The following is a 15,557-nucleotide window of genomic DNA, read 5'->3' on the forward strand; positions in this document are numbered from 1 at the left end:
CTAATAAATTGAAAAACACCATAGCCAGGTGTATAGGTTGCCTATCATAGTTTACTGTAAAGTAAACCTGGCACAAATCTTTACATTTTCTAATAAATTGAAAAACACCATAGCCAGGTGTATAGGTTGCCTATCGTAGTTTACTGTAAAGTAAACCTGGCACAAATCTTTACACTTTCTAATAAATTGAAAAAAAACATAGCCAGGTGTATAGGTTACCTATCATAGAATACTGTGAAGTAAACCTGGCACAAATCTTTACATTTCCTAATAAATTGAAAAACACCATAGCCAGGTGTATAGGTTGCCTATCATAGTTTACAGGAAAGTAAACCTGGCACAAATCTGTGAAATTCTAATAATAATCAAAATACATTTGAACAGCTATACGTGCAGTAAAAAACGCATTTCAAAACTATCAGCAGATGTGGAGATTTCGGTTTCTGAATCCCAGCCCTGCCCCTCACAGACTCCCTTTTGAAACATGAGGCTTATAGGGAGGCTCAAGAGGCAGAAACGGCTTGGGCAAAGCTCAGCTTTTACTAGAATAGTGTTGATTTGTGCTAATTAAACTGCCTATATTTCTGGATCTTTGGAAAGTGTTATTTTATCCCCAACAAAATGCTTACTTTTTCTGCTCTTCTCATAGAGCAGTGATGGCGAACCTTGGCACCCCAGATGTTTTGGAACTACGTTTCCCATGATGCTCATGCACTCTGCAGTGTAGTTGAGCATCATGGGAAATGTAGTTCCAAAACAGCTGGGGTGCCAAGGTTCGCCATCACTGTCATAGAGTCTCCATCATAAAACGTCACAATTCTCACAAGCCAAAAGATACAGGTATTTTGGGGGTAGAGAGGTATTGATGACCTGACCAATATTTATTTCAAATGTAACAGTTGGAGTTACAGGCTTTGGTATATCTCTGTTTAGTGTGGACATGCTGATTAGGCCTTAATCTTCTGTTCTAACTAATCTGATCTCTCCAGGATTGCTTAGAAATCCTGTGTAGTCACTCTGAGTTGGAGCCAGAAAAGCAAGACAAGTGTAACAGGACAGTTCACGATGTAGCTACAGATGACTGCAAACAGCTCCTGGAGAATTTGAGTGAGTGAACTTTACTCTTTATTTGTCCTCTCAATCTGGTGGCTTGACATTTAAGCTGTATAGCTCTCACATAGTCGGAAAGTCTTACCACATAATCCTATTACTGTCTGCAGGAAAGATTATCATCACTTTATCTTCAGATGGAGACGCACTAAATTTCAGAAGGCATTCAGGATCTAAAGCTGCCAATAAATAGCTCCAATTTTCATCGGGAATCTTCTGAAATTTGAGCTGTGCGCTACCCTGTTGGTGCCACCTGACTTGATAAAAGTACATTTTCCAAATTGACATTTGTTAAAGGAGCCAGGTGGAAAATTGTCAACTGAACAATGGCTGCATTCGATCAGATGAAGTCACTGTTTAGGTATTCAGCAGCCGCTGGTCTTGCAGGCTATTAAAGACGATACCCAGCAGGGTGGGCTCCTTCCTCCATGCTCAGCTTGGGCCAAACTAGAAACATTTTTGAATGCATGGCTAGCTTAAGTTTCTGTTATGCTTTCTAAAAGCAACGGTGAATTGATTGGCTCAGGATTTTGCTTGCATTTCATTGGCATATGTTTTTTTTTCGGTGTAATGCATTTTTTTTGTCACACCAAATGGCAAAATGTAGGTTAATGCAACCAAAATACACCTAGCAGGACTTTAACACATCTCACTAAAAACAACGCATTGGTGCAAATAGAATCAAATAATTGATATAACATGTTCTCATGTCTATATATTTTGCCCATACTAGTAAATGTAACCCTCAAAATGAGGATCAATGCAATAGATAGAATATTAATCATACTGTATCCATTTAATAATATTTAACAATGTTATAATTTTTACTGATATGGATCAAATCTCCTTCAATATACCTATTGACTGTCTTTTTTTTTTTAATTGTCATGAATTTCAGACCATTGAATGAGCTGACATTAGCTAGGATGGGAATGTTTTCTCTAAATATGGGTGTAGTTAGGGTTTACATAGATTATGGGTGGTGGTTCATGTTTTTCCAATTTTAGGATTAACATGTGGAGTATTCCTTCATTGTGCACATTTTCCACTGGCAAATTCTCCCATACCAATAACACAATTGTAATCTTTCTACTGTGTTCTGCAGAGCATGGTCACAACAAATGTTCAACACACTGTACATGGAAAACACTGTTAAGGTCCAACAATGACTTGTGCTCTAGGGAGTTAGGAAGAATTTCTCCTTCTTTACTACCCCGGGGCCAGAGGGCTTTTGATTATACCTTTAATTAAAGGGAACTTACATGATATAGAAACTAGATGCAACTAATACCATAACTATCCAATCCTGCACCTTCTCAAGATGTAAATGTTAAGCTTACTTAAAAGCTGTTCTGGGTCTCACTAATAAGACTGAGCCTACCTACTATGAATGCCTTATTTGTAGAATGATTTGATTTGTATTTTTTTCTGACAGTTGAAGACAGTAGTATTTTAACCCTGACTGGTCATATATAATAAAATAAATGACAGAATAGTCCACTATAGCATCAGAAAAGGGGACAGGTTAATAGAACCATTATAAAATGTGAAAGTATGAAAAGTGCATCTGTAGTCACCAGATTTCAGTAGTAATTCTAAAGACAGGTCAGGAAAAGAGCTGGATTCTGATTGGATGCTGTAGGCAATGTAGAGTCTTTTTTCCTTATCCTCAATAATTGCATGGGGAAGGAATGTGTGAATCTCAATTACAAGAAATGTAATTTTCTTCCAGATTCCCTCAGGATTCCCATTAGGATTTCTCTCGATGATAATGTTCGGCTATGCCACAGCGCAAGTGATTTTGAAAGCGAAGACATCTGCTACCTTCGCATCCATAAACATACAACCTGGGATGATTTCTCTGCAGCTGTGAGTCAGGCTGTACTGAACTACTTCAGCACTATTATGTCTGATGGATGGGAGAGCCAAGAAGACTTGACATTTAATAACACTGCTGAATCCAACCTTGGCCTTGCTGCAATCACTGACTTGTCATTCAGGCTAGGTATATTCAATCCCCTATATAAGATATATGACCTGCTAAGGTTTAGTGTCATCATCATATCGGTATATATTGTTTAGCACAAAAGCCGTGTTATTTTATGCGTAAACAAGGTGAAACCGTATTTCCTGGCTAAGGCTAGCTCCTTCCACAACTGATGTCTATTTAATTTGAAATGCTGAATATGCAAGTAGTTAGAATTCACACAAGAGCCAAGCAGTTTGTAAAAATGCAGTCTCTTGCCAAGCTGTGTACCAAGTGTATAAAGTTGGAGGTCCCATAAGAGAAGGAAAATCTTTGCAGCAAGTATCCTACCATAAATATAATTATGCGGCTATGCGCTAGGAGATCCTGGGGTTATGATTCATATAGTTACATAGTTACATAGTAGGTGAGGTTGAATAAAGACAATAGTCCATCCAGTTCAACCTGTGTAGGCATGTGTGGCTGTAATCATCTCCCATACCCCTGAATGTTCTGATCCTTGAGATGTAAGTCTAAGAGTCTTTTGAAAGCCACCATACTACCCGCAGAAACCACCTCTTGTGGTAGAGAATTCCACAATCTTGTTGCCCTAACAGTAAAGAACCCCCCGCGTTGCCTGAGGTTAAAACGCTTCTCCTCTAATCGCATTGTATGCCCTCGAGTCCTCATGCAATCCCTTCGAATGAACAGCTTTTTTTCTAAGCTGGGATCCCCATTAAGATATTTATAAATTGCTATCATGTCCCCCCTCAGACGTCTCTTCTCCAGGGAGAATAAATCGAGCGATTGTAGACGCTCTTCATAGTCAAGGTCCTCCAATCCCCTAATTAGTTTAGTTGCCCTTCTCTGGACTCTCTCCAGCTCCAACACATCCCTCCTGAGGACTGGCGACCAGAACTGGACGGAATACTCCAGATGCGGTCGGACCAGAGTTTTATAAAGTGGAAGGATTATAGTCTTATCTCTGGAATGCATCCCTTTCTTTATGCATGCTAATATTCTGTTGGCTTTGGAAGCTGCTGCTTGACATTGCATGCTGTTTCCTAATCTATCATCAACCAATACTCCCAGATCCTTCTCCATTTTTGATTCCCCCAAGGGCTCCCCTCCTAACGTGTATTGTGATTTTATGTTTTTAGTCCCCAAGTGCAAAACCTTACACTTCTCCACGTTAAACCTCATATGCCATGTCGTTGCCCACTCTGTTATTTTGTCCAGGTCATTCTGCAGGATATCTGCTTCATGTTGTGAAGTTATTGCCCTGCCCAATTTTGTGTCATCTGCAAAAACTGATATCGAACTACTGATCCCGACCTCAATGTTGTTTATGAATAAATTGAACAAGGTTGGTCCCAGGACTGAGCCTTGGGGGACCCCGCTTACCACCTCAGACCAGTCTGAGTATGCGCTGTTTATTACTACCCTTTGGACCCGCCTTTTTAGCCAGTTCCGTATCCAAGAGCAAACCCTGCTATCGATACCTGCAGACCTTATTTTATAAATTAAGCGCTTGTGGGGAACTGTATCAAACGCCTTAGCGAAATCCAAGTACACCACATCCACTGGTCTCCCCCTATCTAGCTCACAGCTCACCTCCTCGTAGAATGTAAGGAGATTGGTTTGACAAGAACGCCCATTTGTAAACCCGTGCTGATTACTGCTGATGATGTTGTTGTCCTTAGCAAACTCTACAATATAGTCCCTTATCATCCCCTCCAGAAGTTTACATACTACTGATGTCAAACTGACAGGCCTATAATTTCCCGGGATATGCCTCTGGCCCTTTTTGAATATTGGAATCACGTTAGCTTTCTTCCAATCCCCTGGTACATCTCCTGTCCTAATACTGTCAGCAAAGATCAGGAACAGTGGTCTCGATATAACTTTACTGAGTTCCTTGAGTACTCTCGGATGTATGCCATCCGGTCCTGGTGATTTGTTTGTGTTAAGTTTATCCAGCCTTTCCCTGATTTCCCCCTCTGTTAGCCATGGTGGCAAGTCCTGTTTATTACTACTAACCATACAGTCATGGTCAGTGTACCCCTCCTTTTCCTGTGTAAAGACTGACGAGAAAAAAGCATTTAGCACGGTTGCTTTTTCAGTGTCCTCTGTAACCATCCTCCCATCATTGTTAATTATGTGTGCAATATGCTCTGCCTTAGTTTTTTTGCTGTTGATATATTTAAAGAATTTCTTTGGGTTTTTTTTACTATCCTCCGCTATTTGTCTCTCAAAGTTGATTTTAGCCATCTTGATTTCTTGTTTACTTTTCTTATTTGCCTCCTTGTATTGCTCGAAAGCCGATACTGTGCCCTCTGATTTATACTTCTTGAAGGCCAATTTTTTCCCCCTAATAAGTTTTATGACGCTACAGTTTAGCCAGCCAGGTTTGGCTTTGTCTCTTCTAAATTTATTTCCCATAGGAATGCACTGCAAGATGCCTTTGCCTAATATGTTCCTAAAGCATTCCCATTTTTCCTCTGTGGTCAGGGATCCCAGGGTTTGGTCCCAGTTTACCTTTTCCATCATTGAGTACAATTTTGGAAAGTTTGCCCTTCTGAAGTTTAGGGTTCTTATGTTCCCCACTTGTCTTGTTATGTTGTTATTTACACTAAATGTGATCATCCTGTGATCGCTAGAGCCCAGGTTGTCCTGGACTCCTACCTCCGAGATTATGTCTGGGTCATTAGTGAGCAATAGATCCAGGACTGCGTTTTCTCTGGTGGGGGAATCCACCAACTGTGACATGTAATTATCCAGTAAGGTTTCCGTGAATAGGCGGGCCTTCTGTGAGTGTGCAGTCCCCTCTTCCCAGTCAATGTCGGGGTAATTGAAGTCCCCCAATACGATGACTGATCCCAATTTTGCCACTTTACCCATTAGTGCTAAAAATTCCAGCTCTACCTCCTCCCCTTGGTTAGGTGGCCTATAGCAAACCCCCACAATTACTTTCCCCTTTTCTCCTTCCCTATGGAGTTCAACCCACACAGATTCTAAATCCATGCTCATCCCATCCGTAATGTCACTCCTTTCTGTCACCTTTATATTGTTCTTGACATAGAGACATACCCCTCCCCCTCTTTTTCCTACCCTGTCCTTCCGGTACACCGAATACCCTTGGATATTGGCCAGCCAGTCATGTGAGGGGTCGAACCAAGTCTCTGTTATTCCCACAAGGTCTATGTCCTCCTCATGTACTAACATTTCCAACTCATCCATTTTATTAGCTAGGCTCCTGGCATTAGCATATACACCTCTTAGTTTTAAGGAAGTTAAGCGCAATTGGCGGTTATGTTTATTCCTGTTTGGTCTGAGGTTCTCCCGCACAGACCTGCCAATTGACCTTGTGGACCTACTGTCGCTGCTGACACTACAGCTGCCTTCAGTCCTCTGCTTCCTCCTGACTGACTCTACTTCTGGAATCACGATTCATTATCGTGATTCCATCAGTAAACGTACAAGAATAAGGCATAGGCAGAGGGGGTGTTTTCCTTTTTCCTGTGAGCCTATATCAGAGGTTGACAATTAAGTGCAGAATTTAGCAACCACTCAGTATTATATAGTCCTATATGTTACTTTTCAGTATGTTGGATATTAACTCCAGCTACAGTTTAGCCAGCCAGGTTTGGCTTTGTCTCTTCTAAATTTATTTCCCATAGGAATGCACTGCAAGATGCCTTTGCCTAATATGTTCCTAAAGCATTCCCATTTTTCCTCTGTGGTCAGGGATCCCAGGGTTTGGTCCCAGTTTACCTTTTCCATCATTGAGTACAATTTTGGAAAGTTTGCCCTTCTGAAGTTTAGGGTTCTTATGTTCCCCACTTGTCTTGTTATGTTGTTATTTACACTAAATGTGATCATCCTGTGATCGCTAGAGCCCAGGTTGTCCTGGACTCCTACCTCCGAGATTATGTCTGGGTCATTAGTGAGCAATAGATCCAGGACTGCGTTTTCTCTGGTGGGGGAATCCACCAACTGTGACATGTAATTATCCAGTAAGGTTTCCGTGAATAGGCGGGCCTTCTGTGAGTGTGCAGTCCCCTCTTCCCAGTCAATGTCGGGGTAATTGAAGTCCCCCAATACGATGACTGATCCCAATTTTGCCACTTTACCCATTAGTGCTAAAAATTCCAGCTCTACCTCCTCCCCTTGGTTAGGTGGCCTATAGCAAACCCCCACAATTACTTTCCCCTTTTCTCCTTCCCTATGGAGTTCAACCCACACAGATTCTAAATCCATGCTCATCCCATCCGTAATGTCACTCCTTTCTGTCACCTTTATATTGTTCTTGACATAGAGACATACCCCTCCCCCTCTTTTTCCTACCCTGTCCTTCCGGTACACCGAATACCCTTGGATATTGGCCAGCCAGTCATGTGAGGGGTCGAACCAAGTCTCTGTTATTCCCACAAGGTCTATGTCCTCCTCATGTACTAACATTTCCAACTCATCCATTTTATTAGCTAGGCTCCTGGCATTAGCATATACACCTCTTAGTTTTAAGGAAGTTAAGCGCAATTGGCGGTTATGTTTATTCCTGTTTGGTCTGAGGTTCTCCCGCACAGACCTGCCAATTGACCTTGTGGACCTACTGTCGCTGCTGACACTACAGCTGCCTTCAGTCCTCTGCTTCCTCCTGACTGACTCTACTTCTGGAATCACGATTCATTATCGTGATTCCATCAGTAAACGTACAAGAATAAGGCATAGGCAGAGGGGGTGTTTTCCTTTTTCCTGTGAGCCTATATCAGAGGTTGACAATTAAGTGCAGAATTTAGCAACCACTCAGTATTATATAGTCCTATATGTTACTTTTCAGTATGTTGGATATTAACTCCAGCTGGTTAAAGTGGTTCTTTACCCTGAAAATAGAAAATTTTAAGTTAGAATTATAAGTCAGCACCTACAAATACTGTAGCTGCTGACTTTTAAAAACAGGACACTCACTTGTCCAGGGATTCAGCTCTGTCCTCATGTGAGCCAGCTCTTTGGCCTTCTTCGGGTCCAGGTGAAGGCATGTTTTACTTTGGGAAGCCAGCTGTTACTGCTTGCAGCTTCACAACTGGCTCCCCACTGCACATGCACAAGCTGCGCTGTCCTTTTGCACATGCCATGTCCCAGAAAGCTCAGGGGGGCGAACTTCCATTAGGATCAAAACTAGGTACCTGCCCCCCCCCCCAAAAAAAAAGAGGTGCCAAATCTGGTAGAGGTGAGGTGGAGGTGACAGACAAGTGGAACTTCCCCTTTTAGGTGAAGTTCTAATTTAGTGCAGTCTATAGATCCTCAGATGCTCTGGCACTGCAAGTCTCAGCATGGTCACTTATTACCATATGCTGAGATTTGATGTTTAGAAAAGCTTAAGCTTGGTCCAGTTCAGCTTATCAGTACATGGTTTTGTGAATGTTTGTATAAAAGGAAGACTTAATTCCTGGCCCGTTGATTAGATGAATAGTTTCCTCTCCTGCTTCACTCCTGTAAGACAGAACATATCCGTAGAGTGCTGATCAAATAACTTATGCCACGCAAGTAAAAATAGAACTTACGTCTGCAGATCAGCAGCGGTACTACTGTAAATGTAATTTGTAACTGGAGGATTAGGATGTCACTTTGGTGTTACTTTTGTAAGATAAAACTTGTACCTGAAGAGCAGTGATGTTTCTCCTGTAAAACAGGACCTGTATCTGCAGAATTCGGTGATCATACACCGAGGAGAAGCAATATTTGTAAGAGACTGATATTGTCTGTATGATTTCAGGGTGCTATGGGAGGGAAGTGGCATATACATGTAGTGCATCATTTTCATTGCAGAAGTAGCTTAGTGGCAGTAGACTGCAACAGACTGGTGCCATACTGTTACACATCATTACGATAGAAGATTTGGCAGCAATGTTTCGCCATGAAGCATTTGCGTGAACTTTTATTATGCAGCTCCGTTTAATGGCACATGTGCCCACCAACTGTCCCTGATTCTTAGGTCCAAGACTTGTTCCTGTTCATTTATATTATTGTGTCTTGGTTCACACTGTATGATAAAGCTTTTTCTTCCTACAAACAAGGATTTATTCTCTATTTACTATACAGTACAAGTCCTATGGATTTCTTTTAGTAAATATTTGATGGATGGTGAGCTGCATTTTAGTTTTCTTTCCCCCAGTTACCTGGAATGTCCTAAATGTGTTTATTATAGTAAGACCTGTGGTATGACCCACATATTGCCCTTTTTATTACCCTTTTTATGTAAGAACCAGATGACCCTCGTTCTTTAATACTGAAGGTGCATTTTACTGTAAAGATGAGCTTTAAGTGGAAGTGTACATTCTACAGTTTCCCAAAACACAGCAATATGTCACAGCCAAAGCAAGGTCTATCAGGCTGATAAATCTACTTGATTATTTGTTAATAATATTCCAATCCTCATAGTAACATTGTATTTACAATTGATGTCCCATGATCTAATACATGCCCATTTTAAAAACAAAAAACATCTTCGAGGACTAGCTATTTAGTGATATATATGCACACTTTCTCATTTGATAGTAGAAAGAAATTGTGGAAGGATGCACATAACAATACTGAGTTTGACCCTTTTTAATTTTATTTCCAGGGAACACATCCTGGTCAGTAGGGCAGATTTTCCTGCAGACACCATGGGAATTCCTAAAAATGAGCAAAGTGGATCAGCTATCTGTTTTTATGCCAGGTAAGTTTAAGTAACAACTACCCTTGTTCTTAAAACAATGCACTTTTCTAAAAGGTTGGTTGATTATTTGTTTCAGGTAGAATTAAGATATTATAGTGATGTAATAGAGTAGCTGGAAGCAGGGCTGTCTTAAGGCATGGGCACCCCTGAGCACTGCCAAGGGGCCCCAGGTGGATGCGGGCCCCATGACAGGGCCACTGTCAGGTGGTACAGTCGGGCCTCCTGTATGAGGCCTGGGCCTCATCAGTTCAGTGGGGTGACCCTGGCAGCAAGGGGAATCAGTTCATGGACAGGAGCAAGTGATCGGTGCAGCAGGGGGCAGTTACAGCCAGCCCTCCTCCAAAAAGCATTGTGAAAAAAAAAAAACAATAATTTAAACATTTTTAAAAATAATTAAAAGAAACAATAAAAACAATTGTAAAACATCATTTTAAAAAATGAAGTGGTCTCTGGCCCATACAATGTAAATGAGCAGGTTTTTCATGTGACTGGTGCCGCCTGTTACTCTATGGGCACGCAGGGGCTGTATGCCCTTAACCAGTGGTGGGATTCAAAAATTTTAGTAACCAGTTCCGATTTTCCCAGCAGAATGACCAGCGTGCCCCTTTTAATGCAGAATGACCAGCGTGCCCTCCTTTCAATGCACAGTGACCAGCGTGCCCCCCTTTCAATGCAGAGAGACCAGCGTGCCCCCTTTCAATGCACAGTGACCACAGCATTGCCCCCAATGATTGCAGAGTGCCACAGCATTGCCCTCAATCATTGCAGAGTGCCACAGCATTGCCCCCAATCATTGCAAAGTGCCACAGCATTGCCCCCAATGATTGCAGAGTGCCCACAGCATTGCCCCCAATAATTGCAGAGTGCCCACAGCATTGCCCCCAATGATTGCAGAGTGCCACAGCATTGACCGCAATGATAATTGCAGAGTGCCCACAGCATTGCCCCCAATGATTGCAGAGTGCCCACAGCATTGCCCCCAATGATTGCAGAGTGCCCACAGCATTGCCCCCAATGATTGCAGAGTGCCCACAGCATTGCCCCCAATCAATGCAGAGTGCCCACAGCATTGCCCCCAATAATTGCAGAGTGCCCACAGCATTTCCCCCAATAATTGCAAAGTGCCCACAGCATTGCCGCCAATGATTGCAGAGTGCCACAGCATTGCCCCCAATAATTGCAGAGTGTCCACAGCATTGCCCCCAATGATTGCAGAGTGCCCACAGCATTGCCCCCAATGATTGCAGAGTGCCCACAGCATTGCCCCCAATGATTGCAGAGTGCCACAGCATTGCCCCCAATAATCATTGCAGAGTGCCCACAGCATTGCCCCCAATAATTGCAGAGTGCCCACAGCATTGCCCCCAATGATTTCAGAGTGCCCACAGCATGCCCCCAATAATTGCAGAGTGCCCACAGCATGCCCCCAATAATTGCAGAGTGCCCACAGCATTGCCCCCAATGATTGCAGAGTGCCCACAGCATTTCCCCCAATGATTGCAGAGTGCCCACAGCATTGCCCCCAATCAATGCAGAGTGCCCACAGCATTGCCCCCAATAATTGCAGAGTGCCCACAGCATTGCCCCCAATGATCATTGCAGAGTGCCCACAGCATTGCCCCCAATGATTGCAGAGTGCCCACAGCATTGCCCCCAATGATTGCAGAGTGCCACAGCATTGCCCCCAATAATCATTGCAGAGTGCCCACAGCATTGCCCCCAATGATTGCAGAGTGCCCACAGCATTGCCCCCAATGAGTGCAGAGTGCCCACAGCATGCCCCCAATAATTGCAGTGCCCACAGCATGCCCCCAATGATTGCAGAGTGCCCACAGCATTGCCCCCAATGATTGCAGAGTGCCCACAGCATTGCCCCCAATCAATGCAGAGTGCCCACAGCATTGCCCCCAATAATTGCAGAGTGCCCACAGCATTGCCCCCAATAATTGCAGAGTGCCCACAGCATTGCCCCCAATGATTGCAGAGTGCCACAGCATTGCCCCAATGATAATTGCAGAGTGCCCACAGCATTGCCCCCAATGATCATTGCAGAGTGCCCACAGCATTGCCCCCAATGATTGCAGAGTGCCCACAGCATTGCCCCCAATGATTGCAGAGTGCCCACAGCATTGCCCCCAATAATTGCAAAGTGCCCACAGCATTGCCCCCCAATGATTGCAGAGTGCCCACAGCATTGCCCCCAATCAATGCAAAGTGCCCACAGCATTGCCCCCAATAATTGCAGAGTGCCCACAGCATGCCCCCAATAATTGCAGAGTGCCCACAGCATGCCCCAATAATTGCAGAGAGCCCAAAGCATTGCCCACAATAATTGCAGAGTGCCCACAGCATTGCCCCCAATAATTGCAGAGTGCCACAGCATTGCCCCCAATAATTGCAGAGTGCCCACAGCATTGCCCTCAATAAAGGCAGAGTGCCCACAGCATTGCCCCCAATGATTGCAGAGTGCCACCACATTGCCCCCAATAATTGCAGAGTGCCCACAGCATTGCCCCCAATAATTGCAGAGTGCCACAGCATTGCCCCCAATAATTGCAGAGTGCCCACAGCATTGCCCCCAATAAAAGGCAGAGTGCCCACAGCATTGCCCCCAATGATTGCAGAGTGCCACAGCATTGCCCCAATAATTGCAGAGTGCCCACAGCATTGCCCCCAATAATTGCAGAGTGAGCACAGCATTGCCCCCAATAATTGCAGAGTGCCACAGCATTGCCCCCAATGATCATTGCAGAGTGCCCACAGCATTTCCCCCAATAATTGCAGAGTGCCCACAGCATTGCCCCCAATAATTGCAGAGTGCCCACAGCATTGCCCCCAATAAAAGGCAGAGTGCCCACAGCATTGCCCCCAATGATTGCAGAGTGCCACAGCATTGCCCCAATAATTGCAGAGTGCCCACAGCATTGCCCCCAATAATTGCAGAGTGCCCACAGCATTGCCCCCAATAATTGCAGAGTGCCCACAGCATTGCCCCCAATAATTGCAGAGTGCCCACAGCATTGCCCCCAATAATTGCAGAGTGCCACAGCATTGCCCCCAATAATTGCAGAGTGCCCACAGCATTGCCCCCAATAAAAGGCAGAGTGCCCACAGCATTGCCCCCAATGATTGCAGAGTGCCACAGCATTGCCCCAATAATTGCAGAGTGCCCACAGCATTGCCCCCAATAATTGCAGAGTGAGCACAGCATTGCCCCCAATAATTGCAGAGTGCCACAGCATTGCCCCCAATGATCATTGCAGAGTGCCCACAGCATTTCCCCCAATAATTGCAGAGTGCCCACAGCATTGCCCCCAATAATTGCAGAGTGCCCACAGCATTGCCCCCAATAAAAGGCAGAGTGCCCACAGCATTGCCCCCAATGATTGCAGAGTGCCACAGCATTGCCCCAATAATTGCAGAGTGCCCACAGCATTGCCCCCAATAATTGCAGAGTGCCCACAGCATTGCCCCCAATAATTGCAGAGTGCCACAGCATTGCCCCCAATGATCATTGCAGAGTGCCCACAGCATTTCCCCCAATAATTGCAGAGTGCCCACAGCATTGCCCCCAATAATTGCAGAGTGCCAGCGATCCCCCCCGCGAGACCCATGCACTTACCTCAAGGACGGTCACGCAGCTTCTCTTCAGTCCCCGGCTCCCCGCGTCTCCGAGTCCTCAGTCCTCCCGCCTCCTCGTCCAATGGCACGGTGTTTGCTTTTTGGCCAATCAGGAAGCGGGAGGACCCACTCCCTGATTGGCCAGGAGGATCCGTGTGACAATAGCGAATTTTCATTCGCTATTGTCACAGAATGGGCGGGTCGGGGCGCACTGCTCTGCTCCCCGGCCGCCACGTCTGCGGCTGCACGGTCCGAGTGCGGGACCTTCAATTGTACTGCGCATCCTTAGACGCGCAGAAGGATCAGCCGGTTCTGCGAACTTGCAGAAAGTTAGTAACCGGTTCTATGGCTGAATCCCACCACTGCCCTTAACCACATGAGCATACTTAAGCGTACACCCATGAAAGAGCCATGTTTGCCTGCACTGGCATGGGAATGCACAGGTGTTGCATGCATTCCCTTGCAGGCTGTCCCATTCATATCAATTAGGATGTAGTGGCTGCACAGAGCCACAGTTCCCAATTTGACATGCATGTGGGCGCTGGTCCCCAAGCACAGAAAGTGTGGAATCGGGGATCTGTACTTACACAGATGTCAGATTGGGAGTAGCGGCTATGTACGTGTAGCCGCTGCTTCCTAACTGACATGTATGGGACTGCCTGCATCATGATGCACCTCTGTGCATCATTATGCCCTATCCTAACTGCACTCTTTCTTTTTATGACCCTTATAGTGACCCCCTCTCACCACTGGGTCTCTTATAAAAAAAAAAAAACGGCAGCCCTTAACACCATCAACACATCCCTGTTTGGCCTGTCAATAGAATTGTTCCTGGGTGCTGCAAGTGTTCCATCCTTCCAATGTGTGAATATCTATTCCTTCGAGTTCCTTCCTCACATGCAGTGGTTCCTCATAAGTCATACAAGATGTACAAGCTATATACCAGGTATCAATTGCAGGTAGGGATATACACAAAATTTTAAATTGAAACACCATATTACTTGTATGGAGAAGGCACATACAAGGTTAATTCAAAAGATTATGGTTTACCATGACAGTCACATTTTTGAGAATAAATTATAAAAGTTTTCGTTCAGGGGAAGAGATTTCATGGAAAGATTTATGTAAAATAGGAAAAATATCTGTACAATGGCGTTCAGTTCTAAGCAGCTGGTTCACTTGTAGCAGCGCTGAGTCAGGGGAACTGTGCCTAGAAGGGATGCAGGTGTCAGCGTTCTTGCCTGATCTTATATGCACAGCTATATACTTCTTTCAAGGAACAGACTTTCCCATGGGAAATGAAAACTTGTACATAATTAAAAAGTTTACAAACAGCACTGGAGCAAACAGCAGATAGATTTATTTTCTACTTGAATTGAGTTTGGTGGCTGATTGGATATGCATGTAAACCTAATTAGGTTAATCCATAGAGCAGAGGCTATGGAGACCTGCTGCTTAGTAACATAAGCATTTGGCTGCAGAGTAGGCAGTCACAGCTAAAAGTAGCAGAAATAAGATTAAAGAGAGTTTCCTCCAGATCCGTTTCGGATGTGGTCCTGGATGCGCATTTTTAATGCATTCCGTTTCATTTTTGATGAGTTTCTGAGTGCATTCCAGATGCTTTTTTCTTGTTTTTGTTTTTTTATCACTATACTGGGGTCCGGTGCATTTTTTATGCATGTAGGTGCGTTTCAGTGCGTTTTTGATGCGTTTTACCACATTCCAGTACAGTTCTGTGCAGGAAAAATGCAGAATGTTCTACTTTTTTTTCTGGAACTGGAACGCACTGGAACTGCAAGCACTGGTGTGAACTATGCCATTGAAAACCATGTAACCTATTTTATATGCGTTTTGGATGAAGAAAAAAGAAAGCACTGGAACGCATGTGGTGTGAACTAACCCTTGGGGTTAATGTAAGGGGTGTTTTTGTTTTTTTTGTTTTTGTTCTCTTATTAGAAGATTTAATTCCCCAATATTAGGGTTGTATTGGGTCAATCAAGGCTTGTGAGGTGGCTACTTGATATTTTCTTGGTATTTAACCACTTGCCGACTGCCTAACGCCGATCTACGTCGGCAGTCAGCCCCTCACAGACAGGCAAAGTGACGTAGGGCTACGTCACTAGCTTGTGAGGGTCTAGG

General features: G+C 44.3%; 1 protein-coding gene across 1 annotated transcript in view; it reads left to right on the plus strand.

Annotated features, from left to right (window-relative positions):
- Positions 1-15,557, plus strand: part of CTTNBP2 (cortactin binding protein 2) — a 207,413-nt gene that overhangs the window by 157,514 nt on the left and 34,342 nt on the right. The window contains exons 9-11 of the mRNA XM_082255315.1: positions 990-1,107; positions 2,843-3,115; positions 9,702-9,797. Of these exons, the coding sequence (XP_082111441.1) occupies positions 990-1,107; positions 2,843-3,115; positions 9,702-9,797 (487 nt within the window). The remainder of the gene's footprint in view (positions 1-989; positions 1,108-2,842; positions 3,116-9,701; positions 9,798-15,557) is intronic.

This window comes from Pelophylax lessonae (assembly GCF_965119305.1).
Source record: "Pelophylax lessonae genome assembly, chromosome: 4".
In the NCBI taxonomy this organism is placed as follows: domain Eukaryota; kingdom Metazoa; phylum Chordata; class Amphibia; order Anura; family Ranidae; genus Pelophylax; species Pelophylax lessonae.